The sequence below is a fragment of the Ictalurus punctatus genome, chromosome 6, assembly GCF_001660625.3.
Source record: "Ictalurus punctatus breed USDA103 chromosome 6, Coco_2.0, whole genome shotgun sequence".
In the NCBI taxonomy this organism is placed as follows: domain Eukaryota; kingdom Metazoa; phylum Chordata; class Actinopteri; order Siluriformes; family Ictaluridae; genus Ictalurus; species Ictalurus punctatus.
The window spans coordinates 2325001-2349000 of NC_030421.2; the positions used below are offsets into that span (position 1 = coordinate 2325001).

At 43.6% G+C, this 24000-nt stretch overlaps 2 protein-coding genes across 2 annotated transcripts in view; one reads left to right on the forward strand and one right to left on the reverse strand.

Moving 5' to 3' along the window:
• Window positions 1–2123, reverse strand: part of rftn2 (raftlin family member 2) — a 14728-nt gene extending 12605 nt beyond the window's left edge. The window contains exon 1 of the mRNA XM_017469366.3: window positions 1299–2123. Coding sequence (XP_017324855.1) covers window positions 1299–1437 — 139 coding nt within the window. The 5' untranslated portion in view covers window positions 1438–2123. The remainder of the gene's footprint in view (window positions 1–1298) is intronic.
• Window positions 2124–12248: 10125 nt separating this feature from the next.
• Window positions 12249–24000, forward strand: part of plcl1 (phospholipase C like 1) — a 70172-nt gene continuing 58420 nt past the window's right edge. The window contains exon 1 of the mRNA XM_017469364.3: window positions 12249–13179. Coding sequence (XP_017324853.1) covers window positions 13021–13179 — 159 coding nt within the window. The 5' untranslated portion in view covers window positions 12249–13020. The remainder of the gene's footprint in view (window positions 13180–24000) is intronic.

Here is a 24000-nt window from a genome sequence, read left to right on the forward strand (position 1 = left end):
TCAGTCGTGTATACGTTTGTTTATTCTCTCTCTGAAGTAGGCTTACAGAACAGACAGACTTTACAAACTGCGCAGGACACAAAGTGCCGTCCGGCTGTGGCTCGGGAACGAGGAGCGGTGCCTGAAAGAACGGGTTCGACCGATCGATCGACACGCCTCCAGACTCTAGGGTACTCCGCTATCGTACACACGCGTGAGCTACAGAACACGAGGTGGTTGATTTTCAGCCTGAAGTCGTTCCTTTCCATGAACTGAAATCAATGCTTCAGAAATAAAATATACGTTCTTGTCCTACCGCTGCTGTGTGAGTGAATGAGAACCAGTGTGAAGCGCTTCGTAGAACCGTTCAGGGTAAAAAAGCGCTATATAACGTGCCATTTCCCATTAATCGTGTTTGACGTACGCGAATCGAAGAAGCCTTGCGAACGAACGCACGTCGCGACGACGTCACACGACGCGGCTCGGCCAAAAATCTACGGAATTATTTCTTTTTTTTTTTCTGCGCTCACTTTTGAAAAAACGGGAAAACTCCTCCGGATACCGCGGAGTTCGCACGACTGCGTTCGTCTCTGCGGTCGCGAAATAGCAAAATCCCGGAGGGACTGACTTACAGCAGCTTTCATAGGAAAACTGAACATCTGGTTACAACCAGACTTCAGACCAGAACGATGGCTGCGATGGCTGAAAGCTCACGTGTTAAAAGTTCACGTATTCATTCTTGAAATCCGGATTGAGATATATATTATATATAAAATAATTATTTATTTATTTATTTATTTATTTTTTTTTTTAAACAAGCATGTGCAATGTTTGATATAAACATTTCAAATACATATAATTCCCAGATTTTTTTTTTTATTTATTCATTTGGGTTCACACCAACAACAACAACAACAACACCAACAACAACAACAACAACAGGCCTAAGAACTGTGTACAGAGTCTACACTACAGGAATGTGGAAAGGATTATTCTGTGGAAAGCACCACATTTTGCCTTAATTCCAGGAGAATGAGAATGTGGGGGGAAAAAATAGCTCTCCTGACCTATTTCTAGACTTGACCCTGCTGTTGCTATGAGAAACGGGAAGATCCATCAACTTCAGCTGAGCTGTGCCAAAATGCCACATTTATACACCGTGGTACCAAGGATTAGGAATTTCACAGGGTTAGTAGAGTTACAGATCTGAAACAGAAAGCGTTAGAAGTAAAACAGACTTAAACCATGCAACCGTGACTCATGAATCCACACGTGCCAGACTTCTCCAGATGAATCCTAGAAAGCCCAGACAGACGTACCTTCTAAGCTGAAGTCCAGCAGCACGTACTCGTACACGGTGTCGGTTTTGCTCTCCACTTGCGGTCTCCTCAGGGTGGAGTAAATTTTGCCCGGGCTGCTGTCCTCAGGCTCCTCCAGTTTCCGTAATCCACATCCCATCGTGGTGGGATTTCCGGCGTGAGCGCGCACTCTAGAACCTCGAACCTGGGCAGCCGAACCGACTCCCGAGCACGCGCAGAGGAGCGCGCTTTCGGGCACGAGTCTAATTCTCCATTCTCGGTTCCGTAAACACCGGACCCCACACACACACAAACAAAAGTCCACAAAGTGCGCGCGCCCGACGGAAAAAAGTTCAGACGCAAGGCTTAAAAATAAAAGACGGGAAAAAAAACTTCTCCCCCCCACTAAAAAAAAAAAAAAAGTCAAAAGTTGTGCAGAACAGTTTTATCCAGCTGCGCTCCGGTTATTCCGTTAACTCTAAAGCGAGGTGGAGAAATGGCTCCCATACCACAAGCTCTTTGGCACTTAAAACAAAAACCCAAAAACTTGTGGCCGGAGAGAAGAGGCGGGGATGGAACTGAATGAGGGGGCGGGGAAAAGAGGCGAGGACAAGAGGCGGGGCGAGAGCTGTCTGGGGAGTGCGCATGCGTAATGATGGTCCGACCCGTAGACTGTACATCCTAGAGGGTTGCGTTAATAATGAGATGTTTCCTGCACTATGTACACGCGAGGTTTATTTACCCTGTACTCAATGAAAACTGAGTGAAAAGAACCGATAGATACAATGATTATCTCTGATTAATGCACTTACATACACTATATGGTCGAAAGTTTGTGGACACGTGACCGTCTTCCCCTCAAACTGTTGCCACAAAGTCGTAAGCACACAACTGGACAGGATGCCTGTGTATGCAGTCTCTCAGGAATCACTGGGATTATGAGACTCGAACCTGTTCCGGCACGACGACGCACAAATGAAGACGCGGTTCGACACGGTTCGAGTAAAAAATTTTTAAAAAAGAACTCGAATGACCCGCCCTCGACGTCAACCGCACCGGACACCTTTTGGATGAACTGGAACGCCGACTTCGCTGTAGGCCTCCTCACCCGACATCAGCGCTCGTCCTCATTAATGTTCTTGCGGCCGAATGAGCACAGACCCCCACAGCAACACTCGATGTAAATGTAAGAGAAAGCCTTCTGAGAAAAGAAAAGTGGAGGTTATTATAACAGCAAAGGAGGAAGCAACGCTATATTAATCCCCATGGTTTTTGGAACGAATGAAAACAAGGACATAGGGGTGTGATGGTTAGGTATCTACATACTTTTAGACTACACGGATGTTTTCTGAATTCTGTTTCTTCTCTCTCTCTCTCTCTCTCTCTCTCTCTCTCTCTCTCTCTCTCTCTCTCTCTCTCTCTCTCACACACACATACCAGCTGATGGACAAACTGTGTAGTTTTCTACATTTGAAACAGAGAAATTGAATTCAATTAAAACTTTTTTTTTTTTTTTTTTTTTTTTTAAAAAGGATTTTATTTTAGTGGCTATTTTTTTTAGGGAATGTTAACACTCTCTGCCTTCGATGTGTTTTGTGATATACCAGTTACATCATTTCTGGACAATACGGATAAAGTAGCTAGGATTGAGTAAATCTCGTTGGTCGTCTTGCACTCAGGGACGTTTCGGTCTCTTGTGTGAGTTGCTGGAATTTTTCTGCTTGTTGGGCTGTGAGGCCATTTCCGGTCTGACACTTAAAACAACATATGGGTCATCAAGGATGACTCCGCCATACCAACCCCCATCCCCTCCCCCTTAAAGACATACGGCTAACAAATTCGTTTAGGTATAAATTTTGGTTAAAAAAAAGCTCGTAAACACCGACAGGGTTATAAACACAGATTTTGTACGTCTCAGTAATCACGACCTCATTCTTTATCAAAGGTTATGTCGTTGCATTACCTAAAAGCCAGGCTGGCAGTCGTCGCCATGTCTACTTGAGGCTTTAACGAAAACAAACCGAACAGGAGAAAAGGAAGGAAAGAGGCCTTGGTATAGAGGCAAAGAGGAAACGTGCGTAAAAAGACATAGTTTACCATCAACCCACCTCCCGGCAAGAGTAAATGAATCTATTAATACATTCTCGTGGGTGAGTCAGGCCCAGACCAGACCAACGTGGAAGGAAAAGGAGGAAAACACTGAGCTGATGGAAAAGCTTGTTTCTGTTCCACCTGTCAAGCAGACAGTCTCAAACAATGCCCACCTGCTGGGTCCTGCATGGCACACAACAAAGAAATAATCACCGTAAACCTGCCACAGGGACGCATTCTGTGTATAAAAGGTTTTATGGCTCATTTTATGAATCATTACTGAGGACCACACGTCAGATTGAAGAGAGCTGATAAGAGTGTTGTTTCCACATCTGCTTTGTTTCCAAATTCATCCTTCCAAAACATCTTTGTGTCAGACTTCCTGTTTTGCTTTTTTTTTTTTGTTTTGTTTTGTTTTTTTGTTTTTTTTTAAACCATTGTGGATATGAGCCATTTGCTAATTTTATTTTGGTTTTTATTTTTCAGGCTGTATAATTAAGTCTTCAATATACTCCCACAACATATCTCTATCTATATCTATCTATCTATCTATCTATCTATCTATATATATATATATATATATATATATATATATATATATATATATATATATATATATATACATTACCACTGCCATTCCCTTCAAATGATGGATTGTTATGGGTGTTATATATTCACTAGTAATTTTTTTGTAAGGCCAAAACTCAAAAATACCCATTTTGAAAATCTAATCCAAAAACAGGAAAACAATACATTTCTTGAGCCACGCCCGAGGGTCACGTGGAAGGACACCCGCGTGCCCTTTTTAAACCGGCAGCCTGAGTATAATCAAAATCTTAACACAACAAAGCTAATCATTCCCCAGAAAATAGTTTGACCTCAGGAACAAAGCAGGGGTCAAAGTCAATTTAGCGCCTACTTCATTCTTAAATGATTTAAATTCAAAGCTGCTATTGGAAAATATCTCAAACACACACACACACACACACATTCTTACCCACAGATGTCTTTCATCATACTATTTGATTAATCTTGTTAGTAATCCTCTCAAAATTTCCATATAACCCTGCTCTCTGAGAAAAAGACCAGAAGCCTGTAATCCTAGAGAAGGAGCACCATCTTGTGGTTATACTAAAAGATCAGAGGACGAAAGCATTCTGTAGAGAAGTTATGTCACTTCCTAGAAGCATGAACTCGCTCTTTTATACTCGGTATGACGGGTAAGGTTTAGTACAGACACTGAACTCACACTGGCTTTGTAGGCCATGTGGCCTGTACCAGCACTGCAGGTTCTCAGAGGAGCCAACAATATGTGGTGGTATAGTGGAACACAGCAAGTCGAGAGTGATTTGTGTTCATTTGTGTAGTGTTAGACTTGAATTAACACACTAGCATTGAAGATCTGGTCTTTGTCGCCAACAATCATCTAACACAGCTGAGTAAATGAGGATTGAACGCGAGCTCTTTATTGTCCAGCGGAGATATATTACAACTGTATATTACACACCACTTCATGATGCATTTTTATCATTTCTCTTCTCTAACACACGTGACTCAGCTCAGCCCATGAGCATGAGCTGTATGAGCTGACGTAGGAGTGTTAGAGCATGGTGGTTACTGACCGAGTTTCTGCACTTGTGCCCCCTGAGGGTTTCCTCTGGGTTCTCCAGTTTCCTCTCACCTCCCAAAACACGCCAGTAGGTGGAGTGCTGACTCTAAATTGCTCCTAGGTGTTAATGACTTTGTGAACGTGTGTGTGTGTGTGTGTGTGTGTGTGTGTGTGTGCTGCCCTACATCCCATCCAGTCTGTCTTCGTGACTCACGCCCAGTGTTCCTGTATTGCTACGTATCCGAGTGTAATATATAAAGAGACTCTATAGAGAAGCACGGTTTGTATTGAGTTCCATCATTGTTGTGTAGCAGGAACTTGCTAAAATTCTCCTTTCAGTTCTTAATCCATTATCATGAGGTCACTGTGACATGGAGGCACTCACACCTGCACTCGAAAATCTCTGCTCGTTACTGAGATGAGTTGTGCTCAACAGACATCCTGTTCTGTTAATCCACTGTGTGTGTGTGTGTGTGATAGCTTGGTAGAACTCAGCAGGTTTTCCTGAAAACTGTGACAGTGTAACTTTGTACAAAAGTGTTGCACCACATACCAGCCTCTCTTTCTTTCTTTATTTTATAACATCATTTAATTGACAAAACATGGAAGATAACAAGAAAATATCCAAAGCAAATACATCTTATATATATATACTACCTTCCCACCCTCTCTCATACACAAGACAGACATATCCACATCATTTCAAATACAAGAGCACAACATATATATATATATATATATATATATATATATATATATATATATATATGTGTGTGTATATATATATATATATGTGTGTGTATATGTATACATATCAATCAGCGGAGTGAGAGGTATCTAACATTGTCTGTATTTTCCAGAAAATCATTAAAAAGATCCTACATTTTATAGTAGTCTTTTAGGTCGCCCTTCCAGTGCAATACAGTGTGCCAGATCTTTCAGCCGATGCTCAGTGGATGTTCTTCCAGTAAAATGCTACTAAACGTCTTGCAAGAACTACACAAATGTCAATCATTTTAGTTTAGTGTGATAATGAAACCCAAAGCACATATTTCAGGAGGTCATTGGAATTGGCTTTGAGATAATTGAGGAAATTAGTGGCCTCTCTTTCTAACTGAATCACCTCCTGCTGTGTGCGTGCGTGCTGTTGTACCTAATATGGTATGTTTGTAGTGGAGTGTGGCGAATTAATGTGGTTGCTGATTGCAATCAGTCTTCACAAGTCGAAACTTCCTGACGCAAACAAGACCCTAAAATGGCGTCCAAATCTGAAGTATATGAACTAATCCACAAGACAGTTTTATACTCTTCCAGTCCAACTGCAATAACGAGAACAAAACTTTGGAGGAGTCGAGCTTTCTAAACACATTCTAGCTACAACCTGTAAGGGTTATCCAAAAACTTACATAGAACTGTCTTTTTATATTTTATTTACACACTGCATATTGGTAACAATATATTACTGTAAAAGCACCACTGTTTAAGGTTATACTGTTGTTTGAACTCTTTTACTGCCAGTATAAATGGCAGACAAAATCCTAGTGACAATAAGGAGCAGCTAAAAGAAACAATAAGAACAACAGTCATGAATTGCACCGCAAGGAACAAGAAAAAGGCAAGCTAGATGGGTTATCTGTTTACAATATCAGGCTAGCTAGCAAACATTAGCTACTTAGCTAGCCTAACATGACCTAGCACTGAACAAGATTTCCCGACAGTACATTAAAGCTAAGCTTTATCTATTTTAATCCATTTACAATATCAGGCTAGCTAGCAAACATTAGCTACTTAGCTAGGCTAACATTACCTAGCACTGAACAAGATTTCCCGACAGTACATTAAAGCTAAGCTTTATCTATTTCAATCTATTTAAAATATCAGTCTAGCTAGCAAACATTAGCTACTTAGCTAGGCTAACATTACCTAGCACTGAACAAGATTTCCCGACAGTACATTAAAGCTAAGCTTTTATCTATTTTAATCCATTTACAATATCAGGCTAGCTAGCAAACATTAGCTACTTAGCTAGGCTAACATGACCTAGCACTGAACAAGATTTCCCGACAGTACATTAAAGCTAAGTTTATATATATATATATATATATATATATATATATATATATATATATATATATATATATATATATATATATATTACTTCAAATGTTAGAATAACAGAATAATGGAAGCATTTAACAGATGAGGTTCCTTTGTTGTTTCCGGTGAATGATATTGGTGCGTAGTTTTTACAGTAAAGTTAACGACGCTATACGTTTTTTTTGTTTTTTTTTGGGTGTGGCTTATTTCAATATAGTTATGAGTGAGTGTTACAGCTATACATCAAGGCCTTTTAATATATTATAATCTACCAGTACTGCAAAAATGTTCCCACAATGTTGTTCCATTACCCCGTGAATCGTGTTTAAAGTGTCATACTGGTTTAAAAAACTCCTCACAGTGTAGTCGCGGTGTAATGTATAACTTCCTTTATAAGTGAGTTTTGAGTAAACAGATTTTGTGGTCATTGATGTAGTAGATAAAACTGCTAGTAGCTCGTGGTCTTACGGATTGTTTCTGATCATACCTGGTGTTGTGAATTCTAAAGGAAGTACTTTATTTTGTCGAAGTTCTCTTGTTATCTTTATTATCTAAAAAAAAAAAAAAAAAAAAACCCCCTCCAAAAAACGTTGATGATCCTGTATCTACTGTATACGTATAGTGATTTATATTTCCATTCGAAATGAGTCAGGCTTTCCAAACGGACCGAGTAGATGATGTTGTGCCGTTCAATTCGAAAAACCGCATCTGTTATTAAGGAACTGTAGCTTTAAATTGTGTTGAACACAGGAAACTGCGAGGATGTGCAGGGCCTTGCACCTGCACATGTCTCTGTTCTTTACCAAAACAGCACGTGAGGGAGGAGGACGAGGAGCGACGGATGGTGCGATTAAGAACAACAAGGCCCCTGACACACATCTGACACCTCTGAGTGTGTCGTGGTTCAAGAAGTGCACACGGGTGGACATGGTGAGGTTTATACAAAACATTCCAGCTCAGTTCTCTGTGGACATAATTCCTAAAAAAAATAAATAAAAATACAGACGCCCTGGATATTCTTTGAAAAATTCTGCACAGTTTTGCACAGCTAGTTCTTGCAATGTCATATACCAGCATTCTCATTCTCTCTGAGCTGATGACGGACACACAGCTTTACTTTAGTTTACATACACGGTTGTGCACAAAAGTTTGCGCACCCCTTGCAGAATCTGCTAAATCTTCATACCGTTATCAAAATAAGACGGATGATAAAAATCCCATGTTGTTGTTTATTTAGTCCTGTCCTGAATAAACTATTTCACATAGATGTTTACATATCATCCACAAGGCGAGATAATAGCTGAATTTATAAAAATTACCCCGTTCAAAAGTTTACACACCCTCGATTATTAATACCGTGTCGTTACCTGGATGATCCACGACATGATGTGTTTATGTTTTGTGAGAGTTCTTCACAAGTCACTTGTTTGTCCGGTCCACTGTTCTTCAGAAAAATCCTCCAGGTCCTTCACATTCTTTACTTTTCCAGCATCTTCTGCATATTTGACTCCTTTCCAGCAGCGGCGATATGATGTCGAGATCCGTCTTCTCACACCGAGGACGACTGAGCGACTCGTACACGACTATTACAAAAGGCGCGGACGTTCACCGATGCTCGAGAAGGCGACACGATGCATTAAGAGCCAGGGGGGTGTAAACTTTTGAACAGGATGATCAGTGTAAATTGTTATTATTTTGTTTAAAGATCTTTTTTTTTTCATTTAGTACTGCCCTTCAGATGCTAAATAAGATGTTTACACGTCTCCCAGAAGACAAAATACTAACAATTTACACCGATAATCCTGTTCAAAAGTTTACACCCCCCCCCGGCTCTTAATGTATCGTGTCGCCTTCTGGAGCATCAGTGAACGTTTGTGCCTTATTTATCTTGTCTTGTGGACTGTATGTAAACATCTGCTATGTGAAATGGCTTATTCAGGGCAGGACTAAATAAACAACAACATGGGATTTTTATCATCCGTCTTATTTTGTTAACAGTGTTATGATTTATGACCAAAAAACCTCTAGTTCTTATAAGCCTACAATCTATAAGCCTGATCCCTTCTGTATGGCATAACGTAAGTTTTTATATCCTCCGTACTTATAACGTTATAGCCGTTGGTCTAGCGTATAAACTGACTGGAGCACGGTTCTTTGAAAAGTTCTTTGACAATAAAGAGATTAGACAGAGCACCGTTCAAAACGGCTGACCGTTCGTTTTCTCTCAGGCCGCCGTTCCTAGCCAAGTGCACGATCCAAAACTTGTCCGGCCTGTAAACAACGAGAGATAGTACAATACACGTGGCACTAGATATCCATCAGGTACAAAAACACGATGTACTCCATACACCTGCAGAGGAATGCGTTTCAGTGATGTGCTCACGTCATTTCTGAAGCTGCCTTACAAACTAGAGCAGGTGGAACGTTCCGGCACGGATCTGTTATGTCCTGACCATATTTCATACCTCTCTACCACTTAAGCTGTTAACACGTACACATCACCTTACACCAAGACGCTTCTTTTGGCACATCAGACGTTCATATCACGCACTCAGAACTCCTTCATCGTTTACGGTCCTGTCGTGTTTATCAGAACCGAGCAAACCCGATGTTTATGACCTGCACGCTTCAATTCACGACCGTAACACTTAACATCATGCTACGTATACACAGTAGGTGGAGAACTAAACGAAGATTATTAGACAAAGTATTTCTTACTGCCACACACACACACACACACACACACACGCCATGTAACATGTAACAGTTCAAAATAGCAATAGCACTGAGATGCTAGTGACTAGCCTCAGAAGGGTGTGAGACTTCCTGTACCCTTGCTAATAATCCTTGAGCTCTATCTACATTCCACAGTCTCCCACAGTCCCATTCGTGCGTCCTTTTTTTAAAAAAAAATCATAATTTATATATTACATAATGTATAAATGTATAACGTATAGGGATGCACCAACACCATTTTAAAAGTTTTTTTTTGACACAATACTGATATCAGAGTCTTGGGAGGATGCTCCAAATGCAAGGTTTGTTTTGGGTCACACATTTTCATGACCTTAACGTACACCAGCGGATTGGTAAATATGCCAAATACAGGTATATCAGTTAGCAATCTTGTGGTATAAGATAACGGTGTGTTTTCATGTCCTATCGGCTTACTTTACAGCTATATTCTGAAACACCATCGAGCCAACACTTCCATCCATCCATCTTCTATACCGCTTTATCCTTTTCAGGGTCACGGGGAAACCTGGAGCCTATCCCAGGGAGCATGGGGTACACCCTGGACAGGGTGCCAATCCATCACAGGGCACAATCACATACACACTCACACACCCATTCATACACTACGGACACTTTGGACACGCCAATCAGCCTACCATGCATGTGTTTGGACTGGGGGAGGAAACCGGAGTACCCGGAGGAAACCTGGAGTGAAACACACCCGGAGTGAAACACACACAGGGCCACGGTGGGAATCAAACCCCCGACCCTGGAGGTGTGAGGAGAACGTTCTCACCACTAAGCCGCCGTGCGCCCGAGCCATTTTCCGAGCCAACACTCATATGACGTAAATATTTCCTATAAGCCTCAGAATTTGGCTCTGAAATAAACATACCTTTCGATTCCTGTTAAACTTCCCTCTTAGACCGGTACAGGTTACAAAAAAACGGAGCGGCAATGTTTCATGCAGACGGATTTTATTTTTTAAACATGATGTAGTAATGACTGGTAATGACGTAATTACAATTTCCTATCGTTTAATGAATAAGTAATAAAACGTAACGGGACAAGCTGCTATAGGACATTAATACCCGGTATGGTGGTGTGAAGAGGGTTATTTTCCTATAACAGCTTGCCTTAAAGTGTTTTTTCTTTTCTTTTCTTATTACACCACAGAAGTTTGCACAGAAGAATGATTATCATCTATGTATATATGACACATCATGCTTTTTAATCATGTATAGGTATGGATAATGTTGTGGAACGCCCACGAGGTATGTTATTTCCTACAGCTAGAAACAGTGTTTTTTTCACCATCCTCTGCAAAAGTCCTATATCCTGAAGGCTCTTCCATAGGGGGACACCCTGGACAGGGGCACAATCGCACACACAACATGGACAATTTGGAAATGCCAGTCGTTGGACTGGCGGAGTTAAGCGGAGTACCCGGAGGAAACCCCTGAAGCACGGGGAGAACACGCAAGCTTCACACACACAGGGCAGAGGCGGGATTTGAACCCCCATTCGTCCAGAGGTGCAAGGCAAACGTGCTAACCACTAAGCCACCATGCCGCCCACTTTCCAACATATAAAATGATGCTATTTTCTCTTGGTTAAATAACAACTTGTTCAATTTATCCGTTTATTAATTAGCTGTGTAGATGGTCCACTACACCGTACAAGTCCGTGCGAATGAGCTAGTGTCAGAGCTGCTGTTATAGAAAACGAATCAACACCTTCTGACCAAGCAGATTCAAGACCTCAGCGCTGCGGTAATGAGTGCTGATGACAACAATAGAAACCGTTACAGAAACACTATAAATACCATTACAAACCATCAGCTAAGCATTAAAACTATTACCATCAGCATTATCTGTCCTTAATGGTATCCCCTAGACATAACACGCCACCAATACAAGGTAACAAATTACCAGTAGAGACCCATTACAGTTTCCATTAAAACCAATACAATTCCCATTATAACCATTACACATTCTATGAGGGTTTCTATCGTTTTGGGGGTTGTTTTTTTTTTCTCAACAGGGCTGGGTGTGGTCAGTATAAGAACATTTTTTAAACACTAACGAAATAACTTACACGCTTCGAGGACGTTTAGATAAGATAAACATCTGCTTTTGCTCATTTTTAACTCCAGACAGGTAGAGAAGGAAGAGTATTTAGCAATATTTGTATCCACACACTACATGTCAAATAGAACATCATCTCTGGTAGCCATGGAAACCTGTGGTATTTTGAAACTTTACTCACCATAGCGTGTGGTTTGGGTTTGGCAAAAAAAAAAAAAAAAAAAAAGAAAAAAAAAAAAAAAGAAGAAGAAGAAGAGCACCATTCTAATTGCCCCGCCCCTTGGAGAACCAGTCTGGCGGCTTTCGTTCGAGAGACCTGTGGAGTCATATTTGATTGGTCAGAAACGTGCGTCAATCACGGGTGAGGGGCGGAGCCAGGATGTCGGTGTCTACTGAGTCTGTTTCCCTTCTTCTGGTCAATCCGCGGCTACGGCGCGGGTCTATCACCCCGGGCTCTTCGCTGAGGCTCTCTGAACTGAATGGAGAAATGACATTATCGGGGACATTTTTATTGGGATATGCGTTAATCCTGCTCCAGGATACACTCTTGTAGGAGGTATTTTTGTAGTGGCTTGTTTTTTTTTTTTTTTTTTGCTGATGTGTCTTTTTCCTTTCCTTCTCCACTGAGAAGTTGCTTCTTCAGCTCTTCTAAAAAAAATTGTAATATATATATATATATATTTTCTTTTTTGCTCATTCACTAGACAGGAAACTTGTTGCATGTTCCTGTATCGCATAGGCACCGGTTTTAACTTCTCCGAGCGCGCGTGCGTGCGTGCGTGCACCCGTGCGCCAGTGCCTCCTCAATTCACAAGTCGATACACACTAAATGATTCACCCGTGAGCCGAGTCACCTCTTCTCGAATGCAAAGCTTTTTGTTTTCTGTTTTTTAAAAAAAAATTTTTTTTTGCATGAAGGATTAAGGAAATTGAAGTGATTGCATCTCGAATAACGCTTATCAAGGACAGTAGCGCGTGCGCGTTTGTCAAGTTCCTTGCGCGAGTCCATGCGCTGGTCATGGAGGACGCAGAACTACACACATGAACTCCATTAAATAATAATAATAATAATAATAACAATAATAAAAAGTTGGTTTATGTTTGCAATTTGATTTGATCTGTGATGGAGAGAGATTGTGATGGGGAGGAAGGCGCGGACGCGATCCCGGTGGGCGCGCGACGGGGCGCGCGGAGGAGTGGAGTGCTGCTGCCCGACACCGACACTCCGCTGCTGGAGAGCGTGAAGGCGGCGACGGCGCCACGGAGGAGCAGCATCATCAAGGTAGGTCTGCAACAACAGTTCACCCAGGGAACCAATCCCAAAGCGCGACCTGAGTTTGTGACTCAGTTTCTCCTCATGCGAGAGGAAGAGCGACCGAGCAAAACAACTTCTTTACACACCCGACATCCTTACCGCAGGTGATCAGATAAAAAACTGCAGCCAAGCCTTGAGGGCATGATTCAAGACCGGGTAGTACACCATTTTTACGCGTAATAGCCAAACGTCTGTGGACACCTGACCGTCACACCTGTACGTCAGCCTTCTCCGAACTGTTGTCACAAAGTTGGATAATCACATAGAACGGAACTAAGGAGCGCAGATCTGATCCAACACGACGATGATTCCGCGCACAACCCAGACTCCATGAAGAAATCGTTTGCCGAGGTTGGAGTCACCTTCCTGAAGACTTTCGCTCCAACCGTAATCGTGCCCGCCTGACCGTCTAATCGTCGCCTTAAGAAGTTCTCGATGAACTAACTAAAACAGCTGCGTTAGAACTTTGGTTGGAGATGAAACCTGCAGGAAGGTGCTGTAGATCCTCTGGAACAGGGCCGGTGACCGCCGGAGCAGAAGAAATCGAGTGGCCTGAACAAAGTCCAACCCTAGTGAACACCTTTGCTTTGGGATGAACTTAAACACCGTCTGCACACCTCCTGGCCAGACATCAGTGCCGCACCTGACTCACGAACGCGCTCGTGGCTGAACGTACACCGATCCCCAAAACGAGCACAACCACACTCGAAAATCTACAGGGAAGCCTTCGCAGAGGACTGGAGGTTATTATAACATCAAAGCGGGACTAAACCTGGAATGAGATGTTTAGGAGTCACACGGACGGATGTCGTGGTGAGGTGTCCACAAACTTTTGGCCATACAGCGTACCTTGAGTATGTATCTTTTTTTTTTTACAGTCCGATTGTTTCAAAGGCGCCATAGCAACATCTCCAGGTGAAATATACGTATTAAAAGTACAAAAGTTAAGCGTAGTACAAAGAAAACTACAGCCTTCTCGGCTACTCTTCTTCTGAGACTCTAAGGTGAGCAAAAAAAATGATCATAGATCTGACCGTTGTCCAATCTAGTTGGCATCCTGTAATTATAGACACCCCCCCCCCCTCCCATACAGTATGTTTATATAACTAACTACAGGATGTAGTTACAATATACACACCGTACGACAACACAAATAGCCCAAACTGTGACAAAAAGTAAATAAACAAACGATTATGTACCGCGGGTGCACTTATTTATTTATTTAACAGTAAAACCTGGCCACCTACGTTATGTAATTCGGTATCCAGAGAAACCGATGGAATGCGTTGTATGAAATCGACCGATCAGATGGCGTGCCGTGTCTCCAGACAGATGGATGGTTTTCAATTTGAACTGAATTAACGTATAAAGCACGTGGGCGCACTACGGGTTCTACGCATAAACCTAGCATTCGATGGTATTTACAATCTGCATAAAAAGCCCGGTCTTAGAACTAGTTTTACTAGTTTTACTAGTTGCTAGTTGCTAGTTTTACTTAAAGCGTTCTCTGACTTCAATAACAATTAGTGTGAGAAGCGTACGCATGATTTCTACTTCTGTCCTGTACACTCATCACGTATATATATATATCACCGTCCAAACATTTACGTGCGCACGAATGGCCCAATATTAATCTCAGAACTAAACGTAGCTAGACCTAATACATACGGTCCAGGCTGATATTGCACGTTCGATTTGGTCATGTGATCACTGTAATTGACTCTCAGTGAGATATATTGTGGTCAACGGTTTATGGTGCTTTGCGTACTGACCCACGATGGCGGGTTCATGAGAATATAGACGGGCAAGAAGTGAAACGGGCCTCGCTTTTTAGGGGATCTTATGAGTAATTCCGTTATTAATATGTTGTATTAGATATTTTTATTAAAAAAGGATCAAAACTTTGTGTGCGTGTGTGAACGTAGGTGTGTCACCGAGGGGGCCGTTCACATTGGGAATGATATCAGGACTATGCTGGCTTTGTAATTGAGATTATGAATCACGGAAATTACAGTGTGTCCCAAAAGTCTCCGTGCATAGGGGACTATATACGCCAGCACCATGTCTGTTGCGCCTTCGTCGGTGGATGTTCCCGGACGTCCCGTTCTCGTTCGGTCCCCGACACGTCCAGCGGTGTGGTGCGAGATGTGTCCGGCGTGTTTCCTGTTAAAGTCCATCGCGACCTCGCGACAGCTTCCCGATCCAGCCACGAGAACGATTTCAATACGTCCTTCAGTCGAAGGCATTCGTAAAGAAATATATCTACATATATATATATGATATATATGACTGAACGTTGTCCTGTAGCACGTGCGTGCAAGTGATTATTACTCATTTGACGGCAGCATCCTGATGTAGATCTAGCGGTTTATGTTTTGCTCTGCAGAACTTTCCCGTTTTCTCTGCTCTGCGTGCAGTTGTGGTGAACTCGCAGCTCGCCGAAAAAGGAAGTTGCGTTCTCAGACGTTTGTAAACGTTCACCGATTTAGGAGCAGAAGAAGTCACAGCACAAGCGAGGTACTTTTTTTCGTCGGATATCCCCGGCTCGTTAGGAAGCTGGCGTGTAAACGACCTGTGAGAGCTTGTCGTGAAGAGGAATCTCAGAAGCGTTCTGCTCTCCACTTCACAGAGCTGGCAGTGTCTGCCTGAGACACGGGCTGGAAGCCGCTCTGGCTGACTGACAGATGGCAAAGAGGATGATGATGTCAGTGACAGGCACAGACACGGGAGCTTTCGGGGGAAGGTTTCATGTGACTTCTCCAATCCTGGGTTTTGGTTCTGCCTCTTGTAGATCCAAAGTATGAGTAATGCCCAGCGACAGCCAAAGAACCCAGCCCATCTCAGAAGACACACCAGGCAGTGTTGTTTCGTAGCTGTCTAGGGCGCAGCAGCAGCATGTCCACGCAGAGGCCGGAGCGTTTGTTTGAGCTCCTAGGAGATCTATTAAAGGTGTGTGTGTGTGTCTTGTATTCAGCTGCGTGCAGTCCCGGTACAAATAGGTCAGTGGAATCAAATTCGTCATCAACATCCAGGGTTTCGATTTGGTACTTAAAGGAATCCTTCTGCCCTCGAGCGAGATCGTCTGTCTGACGCGCTCGGGTTAGAGTGCGAATGAACGTCGATATTTTCTATAAGCAGAAAATAATAAGATAATAAGAGCAGATTGATGTCCGTCCCCGTGTCCTTCCCTGTAGAGACTGGCTCAGCGCTGCCAGATTAATGTCTCGTACGTGAACTCTGTTGTAGACTTAAGCTCCGTGGCCTGATTTGTGCGTCGTTGTTGTAATTATATCAGCACTCTCGATGACTTGCTCCGATTGTAAATCCCTTCTTCGCAGTTCACCGTGACCGTCGGGTGAGCGTACGACCCCCGGGACAAGACGACCGACTCGCCACACGTAGAGGATGTTCACACGGCTAATTTTTTAACTCTGTAACAAATAAGCGAATCACAGACGTGACGCGGAACGACCTCTGTTCGATAGCTGGACGCGAAACATACCTCGAGCAAGCGAAATGAAACGGTTTTAATTTTAGCGGCGCACTTTCTTCCAGATCAAGTCGAGGAAATAAAGCCGTCCTAAAAGCCCGAGGAGGAACGACGACGCACTCATTGTGATTTTTTAATTTTTTTCTGTTCAGGATGATTCCATAATTTTTACCAGGGGTTGTACGACACAAGCATTCATAAGCGTTATTAAGTTCATATACTGTATATAGCGATGAGAATGACTGATCGTGGAATCTTTGATAATGTACTCGCTTGATTCTTAAAAGACGTAAACGTTTTCTTTCTTCCTCTCTGTGATCACGCGCGTGTAAATGTGATACTGAATCCAGACCAGTAGATTTCTAACGTCCAGCAGATGAAAGGCCTGTACGCCCCTGTTAAAGTCTCACACCCGTGTCAAAATGGCAGGTCTGTGCGATGAAAACCCAATTTAAACCAAGATAAATCATCTCAGATGTGTTTCTACATTTGATGTGAGTTAATCATCGACAACATCTCAAGTGAAAACCAAATAGAAACATCTTAGCGGAAAAACAAACAAACAAACAAACCAACCAACCAACCAGCAACGTTAAATAAATGACCTGCGGGAATATCTGGAAAGTACTGGTCGCTCGTTTCATGTCTGAGCTACGGGCCCAGTCAAATCCCAGAGCTAAATCCTATCACAAAAAACAAGCCGTGGTATCACTTGAGGACGGCTGAGCACACGAGGATCCCCGTACGACATGATCGAATGGAGTGGACCCAAATCGACAATTCATGATGTGCTAAGTTCATAGACTTTTACCCAAAACGGTACTTTAAGACAGTATTAGTTAAGGGGTGTACAAACTTATGCAATCAGTTCACTGTAGGTGTTTTCTTTTTCCGGTTTCCCCCTAAAATGTTTCTGTTTGTTTTACATTTGAATCTGATTGGCTGCTGTATCACATTACAGTTGGTTGCCTAAATGACTTGGCTAGACATTTTGGTGATTAGATCCAGACAAGTCCGAAAGTATCGGAACGGAAAGGTCTGAGCGGAGCAGAAGGAAAGATAATGTACTCTACACGGCGCCGTAGCAGCTAAACCCATACAGTGATAGCTTAGCCGTGTCTCCCCTCGGCTAGCGACACCAGACTAGCCTAGTTAGAAACGTTTGATATTTTATCCGTCTGGTCGTCCGACACACGGTGACAACCCCCGAGACAGGTTAATTAGTTACTTTAAGTGTCTCAAAGAATGACGTCAAATCAGTGGCATCCATTCAGTCCCATTTAATTCGTAATCATTAGAAACATAAAAAAAATGCACCAACATACCGATGATATCTCAGGAAAGTGTATCGCAAAACCGTTCATCGTGATATCGATATCATCCCGATATATCGCCCAGCCCTAGTCGACGCTCATATTTATGAAGAACCAATGACGTATTTGATTAAACAGTGTCAGGATATTCACCTAACGCTCGTGCTTGAACTCATAACACTACGTTACGTTGTGATTAACATACGTTACTACTTTAAATACGTGTTCCCTCTGTTCCCAGCTCGGGACAATCACTCTTTACACAGCGCCAGTGGTTTCTGGTGAAGAAGAATGACAGCGGAACAGACGTTTTTGTAGTTGCGTGAGCTTTTGTTTTGTGTGTGTGTGTGTGTGTGGGGGGGGGGGGGGGGGGGTCAGTGTGCTGCAGGTTGGGTGTTGGCAGGGGGCAGAGTAGGACTTCTGTCTACTCGTGTCACTCCGCTACTGGTGCCACAATAAACAGAGCGACGTTGTCCTTTTTCCGTCACCCGGCATCACTCTGACTCCCCGTGATCATTCCAATGATTGTAACTGCGTGCGTGTGTGTGTGTGTGTGTGTGTGTGTGTGAGGGAGAGACACTGATCTATATGGTGGCTGAACTTTTCTGCGGATATCTCTAACCTACAGCAGGTCAGAAATGTTTACTCCTGGAAGAGGAAGTGAAACCATACATGCGCCTATGCAAATGGAGACATTTTCATAACTCTTCCTCACCAGCAGCTCTGTTTCTCCTTCCCTAGCAGTGTTCGGCCGGGCTTTCTGAAAACGACAGTTTCGGATTGTATCTTAGAACATTTTGTACTAATTTTCCTTGCAAGGAAAAGAGCCAGGCACACACACACACACACACACACACACACACACAAACACACACACCGCTTAACGAGCTGATGGCCTGGCTTGATCTTTAAACCTAATCAAGCTTCCAAAGGCCTCTCTTTCTGTAAATTTCCTGTATTTAATAACCTAAATATGTTTTTAAAGCGTTGCGATGTTTTAATTTTAGATTTCCGCTTATTACAGTTTATTGCATTCTTTCCCACGGTAACCCATCCCGAGGTTTGCTGTCGGATGAATACTCGACAAGCTGGTGAACGGGCAGGAAGCGATCACTGCGTGTCTTTCTCCGTGTGTTTTTCTTTTTTGCATATGATATTGAGGACTCGAGGGATGGCGGGATGGAGGGATGGCAGGGAAGCCTTATCTGTTTTTAACTTCCTGTTTAGTTAACACCCAAACCACAACCGTTCATGGGGCGGCCGTGGTTCAGGTGGTAGAGCGGGTTGTCTGCTAACGGGTGAACGAGAAACAGTCAGTACGTTCACGCGGACGGCGATATTCCGATACGAACCCGATTAAGACGATACTCTGATTACGAAACTAGCACGTGAACAGAGATTATCGATGACCTTAATCCGATTAAAGTCACACTCGAAGTAAACACAGATGGAATTGAGACGTGTGGAGTATTCCTGTTTTAGTCGCGTTACAGACGCGTACACACCTTAATCACACTATTAACGTCGTGTGAGAGTTTTCACCGCATCGTGCGACAGGACACGATCACACACGGCAGCGCTCGACCGTCTGACGCCGAACGAGAGAGCACGGCCGCGTCCCGAACCGCGTCCTTACCTGCTATAGAGCAGGAGAAATACACGTATTTAGGTGAGTACGCGGTTTGGGACGCAGCCCACGGCTTCAAGCGGTCGTGTATTTGCACGTATAACACGACAAATAATTAACCGCACTCGAAGCGTTCGTAAAATTTAAACTGAAACTGTACACGGTCCCATAACGAAGACGAACTCTACGTCCATACGTGAAATTCCGGACGGGACGTCGGACGGCGTGGCGTCGGGACGTGACGACGTGCGCCGTTAATCGATCTACGTTCTACAACACGTAAAACCTGAACGTGAAAGGAATGTTCTAAAAGCGACTCATGTAAACACCTTAATCAGAATATTATACGTCTTATTCAGAATAAGGCCGATGATTAGATCGTTACTGTCCGGGTAAACGCCGTCAGTGTAAAGCGCTCTGTGTGACCGCTGTACTGAAGTGCAGACTGTTTACCATTCGTGTGGACGTCTGCTGTGAGATCTTGCATCCACTGTGCTGTTTAATGTATCTGAACGTCTGTTATTGTTAGAGCCCTGCTAGGGTCATGACATGGAAAACTCATCCAAACAGAGATGGGGGAGAGTGTGGAGGGAGACACCATCTGAGACAGAGACAGCAGAGCGTGGATGAGGGATGAGCGCTCAGTGTGAGCTGCGGAAGGCTACAGGAAGTACAGTGGAACTGAGATAGTAAGATTAAAATTAAGACAGGATAGAGAACAAGTAACGATTAAAACTGATTTTCCGTCTGATTTTCCGTCTCGATCAGCTCCCTAGTTCGGTAGTCAGGGCACTGATCAGGGAGACATCACTGGAACGTTCGCTCCCTAAAACAATCCCACAATGCACCTCAGAATCCAGGACGCATCGATGTGCACTGTGTTCTCTTACTGGAAATGACGGCAATCAGACCCTATCTCACCGAACAGGCTACACGGATACTAGTCCAGGCTCTTGTGTTATCAAAACTGGACTACTGTAACGCACTACTCTCGGGCCTCCCAGCAGCTCCATCAAACCCCTTCAGATGATTCAGAGTGCAGCAGCGCGCCTCGTCTTCAACCAGAACAAAAGGACGCATGTCACACCCTCTTCGTCTCCCTCCACTGGCTTCCTGTATCCGCCCGGATCAAATTCTCACGTACAAGACCTTGTCTGGAACAGCGCCCCCTACCTCAAGTCTCTCCTGAAGGCTTACGTTCCCTCACGCGATCTGCGATCGGTTAACGACCGACGCTTAGTAGTGCCTACTCAGTGTGACTCAAGATCCCTTTCCAGAACCTTCACGCTAACTGTCCCTCAGCGGTGGAACGAACTTCCGACCTCAATCCGGACCGCAGAATCTCTCACCATCTTCAAAAAAGAGCTAAACACCCAGCTCTTCCGTGAGCACCTAACTAACCCCTAAAACACCAACCCCCCGCGGAAAAAAAGCCGTCAGTCAACTCGGTCTACGACTGTAAGAAGCTCGTTATCGTTGCTGTAGCTCTCCAATGATTACGTACGTTAGCGACTTTACTCGACGTTCTATATACAGTTTATTTGGGACTTTTTAAGTGTTTCATGATTTTAAAAAAAGAGAGCACTCTACCATGACGGGAACGCGTGTGATTGAGGTGATCACGATGATGTTTTGAACCTGATAACGGAAATCGAGTCATCAGTGTCCCGATGTGTCGTGAGTCAGGGTCCTCACCGGTTCCCGAACTCGTGTACACGACGTGCCGCTTCACGACGTAGCGAGCTGATGGAGACACGCGCTCTGACACTGGAGGCTCCTTCCGAAGACAGTTGGAGTTGTTACTTCAGAATGGATAAAGTATTCGAATGAGCGCTCGAACATAAACCCGTGTGGGATTACTGACAGTGCTGCCGTTACAGACGATTCATCAACACCTTCTGATCAACCAGATTAGAGAACTCAGCGGTGCTGTGGTGTAACTGCCAGATGTTCATCTGTGTGGTGCAGAGGTTTTTTACATTGTGTCACATTAAGTGGAAAACATTCTGTACTTCGGTGTCGAACTAAAAACGACGTGGAACCTACACACCTTACTGTGGTCCACACACACACGCACACACACGCACGCACACTCCTAAATCAAATCACCTGCTCGTAAAAATCGAATCAAATCTTTTCTATGAACAGCCTGATGTAGTTCAGATGAAGCGACTCGGAGGGAGATTGTTCGCCTGGCTGTTAAAAAAAATCAGCAGCTTTCTACATCTGCCGTGATAGCTAGGATTAAGCCGGCGTTGTTCATCCTGGGCGCAGCTGTTCCAGCCTGTAGATTGTCAGAGCCTTTTCCCAGCAGTGCCAGCCTGGGCAATCAGAGAAAACAGGCACTGAAGGTCCTCCTAGTCTGAGCTGCATCTCAAGCGCCGTCTCTCAAGTCCACGTACGATCCACCCCGTAGTGCTCGGACTGTGCGGTAGACTAAAGTGTCTCGTCATTCTTCGGCACGAAGTTAAGGAAGTGTAGGAAAGGGATCCGGATGGATTAACATTCCTTTGGTTCTGATTATGTCTGAAGAAATGGAACTGTGTGTGTGTGTGTGTGTGTGTGTAAAGCGCGAGTCGGAGCCTCGGATGAAGGGAGAAATGTAATCTCCCTGTCTGAGTGGAGTGACATCATCACAGCTTGCGACTTGGAAATCCCTTTCTCAATAACAGGACGACTGCTTACACGTTACCACCCAGACGCTCGTCTGTAGCGGCTCTCGAGTCTCCACGCTCCGTCAGGTCGCCGTGTCCGATTCTGCTCAAGAGATTGTTGCGGGGTGTTGAAAATGGTGGAGTTCCTGTTTGGGAAGGAATTACAGCAGGAACAGTTAAGCACCTCAAGACATCACACATCTGTAGCTCATCAATGGATCTGAACAAGAGGATTGAGAGACTTAAAATAGCCACACACACACACACACACACATACAAGCTCGGTCTTGGTATTCTTGTGAGGACCTTCCACAGAATTAGTGCACCCAATTAATGCTATGCCTACCCCTGCACATTTTAGTAGCCAAAAAGGAAGCTTTTCCCTGTCTTTTACTTCAGAAAAGCTACAGATTGTGTACATAATCTTTGTACTCCTTCAACAACGGAAACAAATTTCCTTAAAGGGACCTGAGAAATGTCCCTACAAGGTCAAGACCTTCAGGACACTTGGTCCCCACTAGGATATAGAACCATGCACATACAATAACAATGGTTATCTGGATATTTAAATGTTTTATTTGTTAGTTAAATTCACGCTGCTAAAATGTAGGAAAGCCACGGCGAGCATAGGATTCTAGAAACGGCAACAAACTGTAACAGGATTACAGTCCTAATCTTCTCTCAAACAAAACACTCGGTTGGGGCGGTTATCAGACGTGGATGAATTGCGTGTGTGAGGACTGGAGCCTAGATTCCTGAGTGTATTGCTTGGACTCACAATCCAACCAAATTGGCATAAACCAAGAGGGACTATTTCAGCAAGTTGCACTTTTTTTTTTTTTTTTTTTAAAAACGAACCACATCTGCAAGGGTCTTGGATAACCATTACGGTGTGTAGCGCTGTGCAATCACCCAAACATTTCCACATGTGGGCCGGCCAAAATCGTGAAATCGAAACGCGATCCAGTAAAGTGATCCTGGACTAATTCACAACAGAGTGGACCGTCTGTGTTCCATCGAGAACGAAAACGATCGATATCTCCGACTTCAAATCGGTAGGAGGCTGACACGATCGCCGTCGCTTCCTGTCGTCTGCCTCTGCTTATCGGTCCTTATATAGTTATTATTATTTCCGTCTGTCCTGCCCGAATGTTTAAATTCAGACCCTCAAGAGGACCTCGTTTGTTGTAGAAAAAAAAAGAAAGTCAGCTGTGGTATCCCTAGCAACGCACTGTTGAGTATTACATCAGATTAATCGCAGTGTAACGGCCCTCATAGGTTTTAACTTTGGCGGGAAGAAGAGCAACGCTGCGTTTTATTTTAATGTTAAGATTGGCAAACTTTCCTTTTTCTCACGGACAGAAGATGTTCTCCAGTTTTCCATTCCTTTCCTTTTTCGTGCTGGCGGCTACTTATATCCGCAACACGCGCTCCGTCTCTTATATTCCGCAGACACGGGGCGGGTATTTCCCGCGTGAGACAAGGCGCGAGGGTTCTTCTGACCTTTTGACCTTTCAACGTTGTATGGGCACTTTCCATAGAAACAAACAGAGATGGTCCTCACCCCGTCCTTTTCTTTCGGTATATTATTCTCTCTCTGGCTCGCTGTAGCTGCTGCTCAGTTACTCTCATTTAACCGTTATCAGTGTCCCGTCGAAAGATTTATTTCCTGTACTGACCGTTCATATTTCTATCTGCTACGTC